The sequence below is a fragment of the Podarcis filfolensis genome, assembly GCF_964270895.1.
Source record: "Podarcis filfolensis genome assembly, chromosome: W".
NCBI classification, from domain to species: domain Eukaryota; kingdom Metazoa; phylum Chordata; class Lepidosauria; order Squamata; family Lacertidae; genus Podarcis; species Podarcis filfolensis.
Genome location: NC_139619.1, coordinates 8,318,610 through 8,329,166, shown reverse-complemented (window position 1 = coordinate 8,329,166; position 10,557 = coordinate 8,318,610). Strand labels below are relative to the sequence as shown.

At 51.4% G+C, this 10,557-nt stretch overlaps 1 protein-coding gene across 1 annotated transcript in view; it reads right to left on the bottom strand.

The window, feature by feature from the left end:
* Window positions 1–1,740: 1,740 nt before the first annotated feature.
* Window positions 1,741–10,557, bottom strand: part of LOC310753757 (inositol polyphosphate 5-phosphatase OCRL-like) — a gene marked incomplete at both ends in the record, with an annotated part of 639,872 nt that continues 631,055 nt past the window's right edge. The window contains 1 exon segment of the mRNA XM_083595101.1: window positions 1,741–1,856. Within this exon segment, the coding sequence (XP_083451227.1) occupies window positions 1,741–1,856 (116 nt within the window).

Here is a 10,557-nt window from a genome sequence, read left to right as displayed (position 1 = left end):
CCTTGCCTCTGCTTCTCCTGTAGGAAAGGAGGCTGGAGAGGAGCAGGTTGTGTTGGCAAAACCCTCACAAGGGCCTGACCGTGGTCACAATAGTGGCATGGCTGCAAGCATGGTGCTCTATGGACCTTGATCTGCCCCCCCTTGAGCCAATGGCCTCGCAACGCCTCATGCGCAGGTTGGCCCTGCCAATTCCTAGGGTGCCCAGTTGGATTATTTCAGTGGGGAAGGGGGAAGTTCCCAATCCTGTTCCACTGCTCTCCGCCTGCTTCCCCCCCTCAAAGTGATCCATCTAGCCTCCACTCCATCCCACTTCAAATGAAAATAAATAATAAAAGAGCTCCCATCCAGACTCTGCAGTCTCCATAGCTGCTCTCAGAGCTCCAGTCTCCTTTGGTCTTTTTGGGGACTCCCTTGAGAAGAACAAGTGGACATCTAGGAGTTGCTGTTGGTGGTGGTGGCGGGAGCAGGGCTCAGCTCCTCCTGCTCTTAAGTGTGCTCTGCTCAGTTCTGCAGCCTTATCCCTTGGCACCAGGTGCACATATGCTCTCATAACCCCCTCAAGCCAAGCCCAGTTCTTTTTCTGCCTCTGTTCTCCCTCCTACCACTGAGCCCTGGAGACAAAGCTTAATGGGGAGAGGGGAGGGCAGACCTCCCCTCAAGAGTCTATGCAATAATTCGCAGCCAGCTGCTGCTGGGCTGAAACTTGCAAGCTGCAAGCAGTATGAGGAAGGAGAGCAATTGAGAAACACCTTGGGGAAGCAATGTAGCCCTCTTTCTGCACCTGCAAGCCTTGTTGTGAAGAGCGAAGTCAGATTCCATGGTATCTGCACGACCTGATGCCCCATGCAGCACCCCCTCTCCACAGCCTCTCCCTCATGTGTGCTGCGAGGGCCCAAGGCGGCTACATTTGGAAAGTCTGGCTGAGCTTCAGAGCAGTGGAGAAACCAGCCAAGGCAAGTGTAGCTCCCCTCCAAACACCAGAACAATCTCTGCACAACGGATCTTTCATTTTGAAACAACCGCTTCCCAATAAATTAAGAGTGTGTGTGCACCAAGTACAGGAACCCAGGACAGAAAAGCAGAAAGACAAAGTTGCAGAACTTGGGGTCGGGTGGGGAGCCCAACCCAACCCAGCTGTACCCACTGCCTCAGCTCCCCTCCTGCTGCCCAGCCTGCGCCCCCTCCTCCTCCCTGGTCCCTTTAGGCAGTGCTTAGTGTTTCATGAAGAATGAACACCCTAGAACTCTACTTGGCAGAATGGGGACAGATAGCTGAACTATAGAGAGCAGGCTAAGGCGTACATGGGCCACAGTGGCTGCCCTGCCCCTTCTTGATGAGCATCAAGGCTGGGGGGACAGAGAAAGAGGTCCTGCAATCCCAGGACAGGCCAGGAATCCTTATGCCTGGTACCCACCAAGAGTAGCACATGCTCAGCTGCAGCAGAAGGGGAGAGCGTGGACTACTGCGCAGGGACTGAGAGCAGCAGTGGTGGTAGTAGGATGGGCAGGGAATGACTGTCCTCCAACAGGGTCCCTCCCCAAGCACCCTGAACCTGCTGCCAATGCCCTGGAACCATGTGGAAAGCCAAGTGTGCAACCGTGTCAGGAGTCAAGAGGAAAAGGTGGAAAGGGCGAAGCACAGGGAAGGGAGTTGGCACATGGCAAGATGGCACAAGGGGAAGGGCAGGCACCAGAGAACAGAGGCTGGGCCTTGCCTCTTCCCTCCCAACTTCGTCTCCAGTCACGCTTGGCACCTTTCGTAGTCATCCGCCCCCAGCAGGAAGCCCAGGAGGAAGCCGATGGCACTCGGTAGAACGTTGGGCAGAGGCCGTAGCAGGAGGCTGGCGAAGAGGGTGGCTGCAGGGAAGCGAAAACATTTGCATGAAAGGAGGCGGGAGCAGGAGGAAGGCCAGCTCCCAGCCAGGACAGACAGGCCTTACCTAGCATGTTGCCATTGACGTTGTTGCTCTCAGAGTATTTCAGCAGCTCCCGCAGGAAAGCCACCACGAAGCGGAACATATTCTGGTGCGACCGCGGCAACTGGCAGATCACCTGCAAGACAGGGAGGGGCGGTTTGGAGTTTCAGTGCAGAGCTTTGCTAGAGGAGGGGCATGGATCACTAGCACGGTGTACTTGTTATGTTTGCAGGTTTAGACCTGGCATAAAAAAAAAGAATGTTTAAAATGGTAACCGGACTAGAACTCTGCTGGGAACTTTGGGGAACAATACAACTGGAGAGTCGGAAGGGACCACAAGGGTTAACTAATCGAACCCCCTGCAATGCCTAAGGTGGGACTGGAACTCAGGACACTGAGATGAAGAGTCTTATGCTCTACCAACTGAGATATCTTGGGGGAAGGGCCATAGCTCTGCAGTAAACCACCTGCTTTTCATGCAGAAAGTCTCAGGCTCCACCCCCAGCATCTCCCAGGAGGGTAGGGAACATCCCTTGTCTGAAATCCTGGAGAGCCACTGCTTGTCAATTTCGACAATACTGAGCTAGATGGCCCAGTATATGGCCGCTTCCTGGGTTGGAAATTCAAGCAAGGTTCACTGAAACAGGTGGGCTATTGTTACAAGTCCTGGTCAGAAAGCAAAAAGGCAACATGTGCGCACCCCACCCCCCTCCACAACCGAGAGGGATGGTTATCAAAGGAGACATCAGCAACCTCTGCAGTTAACAAGGCTTCCCAGACCAGACTAGCCCTCCTGCCAGTGTGCCGGTTTACTGGCTTTCAGGGATGTTTTAGTGGATTTCCTGTTACTCGCGGCAACATTTGGACTAGATGACTTTGGAAATCCCTTCTGATTCTATGCTTCTGTACACACCACAGACCAGCCAGGAAGAGATGGGGCTCTGGGGCCGACCTGGCGACAGAGGTGGCTGTCATGTGAGCACTCAAGGCAGCGCTGATAGAGTTCATAGCAAAGGACCGGTTCTGGCACTGCCTCCAGAAAGATGAGCAGAGCTTCGGCCACCGAGTGGTCACTGCCAGCTATTGACAGCCTGGCAAGGGAAGTGTTCTGTCCTGTTACCTGCAGCCTGCCTCCTTCCCAGGCTGGTCCAAAGCAAGAAGCTTGGTCCTTATACATCTGGGCCCACCTTGCAAGTTCCCCCTTTTGGCGCAAGGTGGACCTTGAACCCGCAGCCCTGAGATTAAGAGTGTCACGCTCTACCAGCTGAGCCATCCCACTGTAATTATCCCACACCTCCCCTCTTGACGAAGCTGCCTGCAAAGCTGATCTGCCGAGGAAATGTCCTTCTGCAGGCATGGTTTCAATCCAAACAACAAATACTAGTGGTCAACTCCAAAAGTGCGGTCAAGAAACCCTGCTTGCCAAAGAACAATTGAACGCACCCTTGAAACTCCTTTGCAGCCATGTCTTTACTTGTCTCCACACCTGACACCACGTAAGATGCTAGATGTGGGGCCTGCGGGCCTGTCAAGGTTCCCCACCTCTGCTCTATCTAGCCAGGCTGATGTTTTCAAATGGGGGTTAAAGCTGTGAAGCTGTTTGGATGCATGACTGGACTTGACTGTGGGCATTTCAGTTTGCTGTGTCTCAGAGCCTTAAGGATGGGCTGGCCTAGGAACCTAAGCCACCAGGTATATAAAAGTGAGGTCCACTCAAGCCAAGAGCGAAAGAAAACCACCAAGCAGCCCTGCTCCCCAACAATGTCCCCCAAAGAGGATACGGATCGTCTCGGGAATGCTGGTGTCCAGGCACTCAATTCTCTCCTGCAGCTCGTCCTGCGTGCCCGGGGTCTGGAAGAGGTCCTCCTGAAGCAGAGTATCACCCATGCATTCGGAAGGGATGAGGTACATCCTGGATAGCATGAAGAACAATCCAGCCCTGGGGTGCATAATGTGAGGTCGAGGAATGCCACAATGGAGAGAAGCCCATCACCAAGAGAGCTGGCACAAGGGCTGAGAATTGTATCCCGCCTGCTTTCCACAGTAGCATTCCTACTACCCTTCTCCTGATTTGGGGCAATGGGAGAGTGAAATCATTCCCCGCTTCTTCTAGTGGCCAGTCTTAGAGAGCCGCTTTGCTAGGGGTAGACAGACAATGGTTGGGAACACTTGGGTTCTTCTGAGCCGCTCTAAGGAATAGTATATGCTGGATGTCCCACCCGCTGCCGCTCCACCAAGGTGCCACTATACTCACAGCAGGAGCTTGTAAGAGCGAGTCGGTAGCTAAGATATAAATCAATTGGGACGTTTGGAACCTGCACACCCCAAAACTGGTACTGGATTCCAGCCCACACCCATCCTTTCAATGGTACCGTCCCCCTCAGCTCACCTGGTGGCAGGCATTCTTGAAGAGGTGGTCCACCAAAAGCCAGATCTCCTTGGCCGCTCAGTGGAGTCATCACCATCCTGGGGTACGATATCCAGAAACTGCTTCTCCTGGAGGTCCAATGACAAGCGGGACTGGCGTGAGAGCCTGACAGAATGTGTGCCTGTATGCATTCTTTCCTTGCTCCAGCTGGGTGGACAAGTCTTGCCCTCTGAGGCCACAACTAGGGCTGGGCAATAGCTGGCTTTCAACACGGTGATATATCACTAGCTAAACATTGCAATACACCAATATATCACAATGTCTGAAATAAGATGGAGCTATGTAGAGGCATTGTCTGGCTTCACAGTTTCCCCCCACATGGTGTTTTTTGCATAGTACACACACACATCATGATTCGCAATATATTGCCAGGTCAGAAATTATGAAACCAGTCTCACTATCTAGACTTCAAGCTGATTTGAAAATATATCTATATTGACATATCGCCCGGCCCTAGCCACAGCAAGCATCTCGAGTGGGGAAACAAAAAACAAATTGCTTGCACCCCAAATCCAAGCTCCCCCTCCCCCTATTAATATGCAGCTAGTAATCCTCCCACTCCGGATGTGCAGTTCACCCAAAAGCTTACTAAATATGCAGCTGTGGACATGGGGTTTGGCTAGAGAGCCAATGTGGTGTAGTGGTTAAGAGCGATAGACTCGTAATCTGGGGAACCGGGTTCGCGTCTCCGCTCCTCCACATGCAGCTGCTGGGTGACCTTGGGCCAGTCACACTTCTCTGAAGTCTCTCAGCCCCACTCGCCTCACAGAGTGTTTGTTGGGGAGGAAGGTAAAGGAGAATGTTAGCCGCTTTGAGACTCCTTCGGGTAGTGATAAAGCGGGATATCAAATCCAAACTTCTCTTCTTCTAACATTTTATTTAAATTGTTGGAACCTGCCCTGGGACCTTAGGGTGAAGGGCAGGAAATAAGTAACAAAAACAGCAACAGAACATGGATGGGCCTTCATAGGTTGATGGGCTGCAGCCCCAGCCAGCAGGATGAGATGATGGGGTCACATGTTCACCACCCCTTGTCTAGAGCACGTTGCAGAGGCAGTGGTAGAAACTGAGCAACAGCTGGAGCCCCAGCCCACGACTTTGTATGGGCAATGCAGCACACAGCAGCTGGTGAACCATGCCTCCGGCCTCCTTCCCATCTTCCTCTCCAGAAATGTTCAGGGTGGTTAGTTCTATCTCAAGCTACCACATTCAAGAGAAAGAGAAAGAGAGGAGGGGGGAGCAATGCATTTTGTTCCCACAATGGCCAACCACATGCCCTTGGGAGTCCATAGGGACACGGGGACAATAGCACTTTGTCCATAATGTTCCCCAGAAACTGGTAATCAAAAGCATGTGGTTTGTGATAATAGTGGCAAGAAATAGCCACTGATAAACATATCCTCCATGATTCTAAATGTCTACAGCTGTCCAAATTGACAGTCACCACTGTCTCCTTGTGGCTAGGATAATACACCCAAGTCTATCTGATTTTGAGAGGAGTGACATTTCCCTGAGCCACCCCAAAGCAGCCACTACCGCTTCCCAAATGCCAGTGCTCAGGTGGTAAGAGTAAGCCAGAGTGGCATAGTCTGTGCAGCAGTTGCTGAGCACAGAGACAAGGAGAAAACTGGCTCTTGGGGCCAGAGGGGGCTGGCGCCTGCATCATGAGACTGGGCTTTCTGCCTCCCGGGCTGCCAATCGCAAGCGGACCCAGAGTCGAGCAGTGCAAAATCAGTTACAAGCAGTGATGGCAAATTCTGGTTTCGTCTCCGTTCTCCTCTGCCGAGTTCTACAAGGGCCATGTTGAGACTAGGGAAGAGACCAAAGCAGAGAGCTAGAGCCACCACCTGGACTGGATTTGAGTCAGAAGGCAGGCAGGTGCGGGTTGCCTGAGAGGAAAGTCAGGTTGGTGGGGTAGTGCCTGGTTTGCCCTAAGGGACTAGCTGCCACTGCATGGAGCAGCTGCTGATCGTTGACAAGGGCAACTCCATTTACGTGCCTTCGAGGCACATGCACACTGCCGCAAAGCTGGAAGGGGCACTTGAAGGGGCAAAAATGTCCCCCCCCAAGAGCACAAAAGCGGCAAAGCGGCATGGAAACAGCATCTCGACTCCCTCCCAGGAGCTTTGGCACTGACCTTTCAGGCCTGTGGAGAGTTGGAGCAAGGAGTTTTGCAGAGAGGCTGGCAAGTGCTGCTGGTTTTCAAAAGGCCTTTCAAAAGGGTTTCCGGACGTTTAGAGGGTGTTTGCAGGCTTTTCCAATGCTGTCCCCAATATACACAATTTCATTTAAACGCACGGTACCTCGGAACGCAACCCCCGTGTAAACGGGGCGTTGCCTGTACCTGATTTGAGCCCGCTACAAGAACATCTAGAGGATAGCAAACCAACTGTTACCTTTTCTAGGAAGCTGTCTTCTCCTTGAGATCAGAGGAGGAAGGCAAGAGCAAAAGACAACCAAGGGTGTTAATGGCACAGGCCCTGAGAAGAGAAAGAAACAGCCCGTTGGCTGAACAGTATCTGGGCAGATGGCAGGGAAATGCACACGGTTCAGTGGCCCTGCGAAAGGGCAGGTGGGAGGACCAGAACCTGGGATGACTCAGTCAAGGCAAACAAAGGGCATGAACAGCACACAGGAAGCGGATGCACAGCTACAGAAGCTGAAGCTGAATGCAGCGGAGGACCCCCAGCCCCCACATTTCTGAGTGGAAGAGCAGCTGTTTTTCAAGCAGGCAAGCAGAGTGGGAAGGGTAGACATCCAGCACAAGGCTTCCAAGGAGGTCCCGAAGCAGCTTGGTAGGTAGCTCCCACCAGTGGCGTAGCGTGGGGGGTGCAGGGGGGGCCGGCCGCACCGGGCGCAACATCTGGGGGTTAGGGCAAATCCACGGGATAGGGGGCGCAAATCCACGGGTTGGGGGCGCAAATCCATGGGTTAGGGGGCGCAAATTACTTGCCTTGCCCCGGGTGCTGACAACCCACCCTACGCCACTGGCTCCCACTGATGGTGAGGAAATAGTCCTTGCCACGGTCAAGGTGAAGGACAAAGATAGCCTCAATCTTCTCTTCCTTGCTGATGTACACATCCAGGGAAATGTCCACCGTCTCACCTAAAATGGGAGGAGGTCAGGTAGATACATTCTTTGGCACAGCCAAGTTGGCTTGTCTGTAAATTAAAAGTTAAGACGGTGAAGAATTCAACAGAAGGACACAATAGGAGGCTGCTGGATCAGGCCAATGGCCCATCTAGTACAGCATCCTGTTCTCACAGGTGTATGGGGGAAACCTTAACTTCAAGAATTAGGAAAAGAAGCGACTCAGTTCCCACCCCCACCCCGCTTTCCTCTCTAGTCCTCCAAAGCAGCAGCTGCACAGAAGATGGTGACAGGATACTGGGGGGTAAGAGAAAGTGATCCTAACAAAAGAATATAAAAAGGGAAAGCATTTATTTGTCTCCTAAAGGATTTTTGCGCCCCCAATGTAACTTTCTTTTTTAGTTTACATTTCATTGAGTTTTTAAAAGTTTGGCTAGTTCTATATGTTCCCCAAGATATTTTTGTGCCTGCACAACATAAAAATACGCATTGTTTTTAAAAAGTAATTTTTTGACGGACTGCTCTCACTGGTTCCCTGCGATGCCAAAAGGTGTCAAGGAGATAAGTAACTATACAGCCTTTAGGGAAGTTTTTAATGTTTTATGATGGTTTTGCATATGTTGGAAGTCTGAGGCTGCCCCCCCTTGCCTTCCTTGCAGCATCCTTCTCAAAGAGCTAAGGCATGACTACGCTCACAGAGTTTAAATCCACCGTAAGGTGCAGCAATCAGGCCTCTGTTTCAACACAAAATACCAATGATCCTTATGCCAAGTGGGAGAAAGGTCCTCAACATGATGAACACACAAACCTTGGAGAGAAAAATGTAAAACAAAAAGCACCAGCAATTTAATTGGACTTAATGGAAGTCTCTGCTGATAAGAGCATGTGAGCAACGCAGATTTTCCAGACAGATGCAAAACCTAGAGCAGGAAACCTTAGACCTTTAGATATTGCTGGACAGCAGCTATGCTGGGGCTGATGGGAGTCCAACAACATCTGGAGCGTGTGCTGAGCTAGGAAAGCCCTCTAACTGGGAAACTGCAGAGCAGTCCTACTTATTCCAAGGCAACCCTCCAACTTAATTGGGACTTGCTTCTAATTCAGGTTGCACAAACCTGCAACCTTAAAAAGGATTTGTAGAAGTCGCAGTCATCCTATGTTATAGCTACACTTTGCTCCTAACTGCCTGAAAGTGGTTTCTCTAGCCTAGGCTGGGGTATCCCAGACAAAGGAAATAAACAGGGCAAAATCCTAAACCACCACATATAACACAAAGATGTCTCTCACCTGGTTGTAGGTCAGAAGTCTCTGAAGCTGATTTTTAGTGATCAGATGACAATGCTGGAAAAAAGCAAAGCAACCACAGCTACAGGCTAGCTCACGGGGTCGGGGGTCGGGGGGCAGCCTGCTGCCACTTCCTGCAATATGTAGTAAGACTGATAACTAGGATTGGGCAGTATGATCATATTAGGCTAGTGCTCTGTGAACTAGACTGGCTCTTGAACTGCTTCCAGGCCCAATTCAGAGCATCCCATTTGGCCTTTCAAGTGTTTCAAGGTTTGGGAAAAGGGTACCAGAAGAAGGCCCACTTATTTTTGCTTCTCTACTGACTAGAATCTTTAGCAGGGGCAGCCCTTTCCCAGGGAACTCCTGCTCTTTCAAGTATGGCAGGGCCTTTTCAGTCATGGCACCTGACCTTTCAGAATAATCTCCCAAAGAGGTTCACCTGGCCCCTGCTTTGATGTCCTTTCAGCAAAGACTTTTAGAATTTCCCCTGGTTCTTGAATTCATGGGCAGGGCTCTTGTGGCCCTCCAAACCCTGCTGTAGTACATAGGAAGCTACCTTATATTGAGGCAGACCATTGACCCATCAAGCTCAGGACGGACTACATGGACTGGCAGCAGCTTTCAGGCAGAGATCATGCCCAGCCCGATCTGCACACACTGGTGACTGAGCCGGGAACCTTCTCCATGCAAAATGGCCGCTCTGCTTTCACGTTACTGCCCTTAACAAACTGCAACTCCCACCCCGATCACTGGAGAAGTTGCCCACATTTGCTATAATCTAATCTAATACATCTCTGCCACTCAGTTTATCTTGCTCTCTACTGGCTGCTCTAGTAGAAACCTTAGTGGTGCAGCTGCAGCAGCAGGGATCGCCGACACTGCACCCTCCTGGTGTTGCTGAAGTGGAACTCTCATGAGCCCCAGTCAGCAAGGCCAATTCTTAGCAATTATGGGAATTTTGGTCTATCAACATTTGGAGAGCACTATGCTGCCTGCCATAAAGAAGGCTGTTCACCGAAGAATTGATGCTTTTGAATTCTGGTGCTGGAGGAGACTCTTGAGAGTCCCATGGACTGCAAGAAGATCAAACCTATCCATTCTGAAGGAAATCAGCCCTGAGTGCTCACTGGAAGGACAGATCCTGAAGCTGAGGCTCCAAGACTTTGGCCACCTCATGAGAAGAGAAGACTCCCTGGAAAAGACTCTGATGTTGGGAAAGATGGAGGGCACAAGGAGAAGGCGACGACAGAGGACGAGATGGTGGGACAGTGTTCTCGAAGCTACCAGCATGAGTTTGACCAAACTGCGGGAGGCAGTGGAAGACAGGAGGGCCTGGCGTGCTCTGGTCCAGGGGGTCACGAAGAGGCGGACACGACTAAACGACTAAACAAGAACAAATGCTGCCTACCCTGAGCTACACAGGCAGGAAAGTTACAGAAACATGACTCAATTTGCTTCTCCAGATAGCGGAGACCAACAAGTTACATCAGCCAAGGCTCTCTCCCTCCAAGCCCTCGAAACGCACTCGTGTTTCATGATTGTCAGCTGCGGCAGACCCTGGTCAGGGGGCAGGAAGCTCATCTGGGCACAGATATCTTTGTAATCCTCGTTTCGGCGCCCAAAGTCTTCCACGTGGGCAGCAAGTTGGGAATTGATGATGCAGAAGCTGGTATTGTTGCAGACAAGCCTCACGGCCACACACCCCTTGTTACCCTGCAGGGGCGGAGCAAAGATGGCTGTTAGTGAGCAAGCGGGAAAGAGGGGGAAACTGGTTGGCAGAGATTAGAAAAACAGATAGATCGACGTAGGGAATTCCGCTGTCAGGGTCTACTCCCC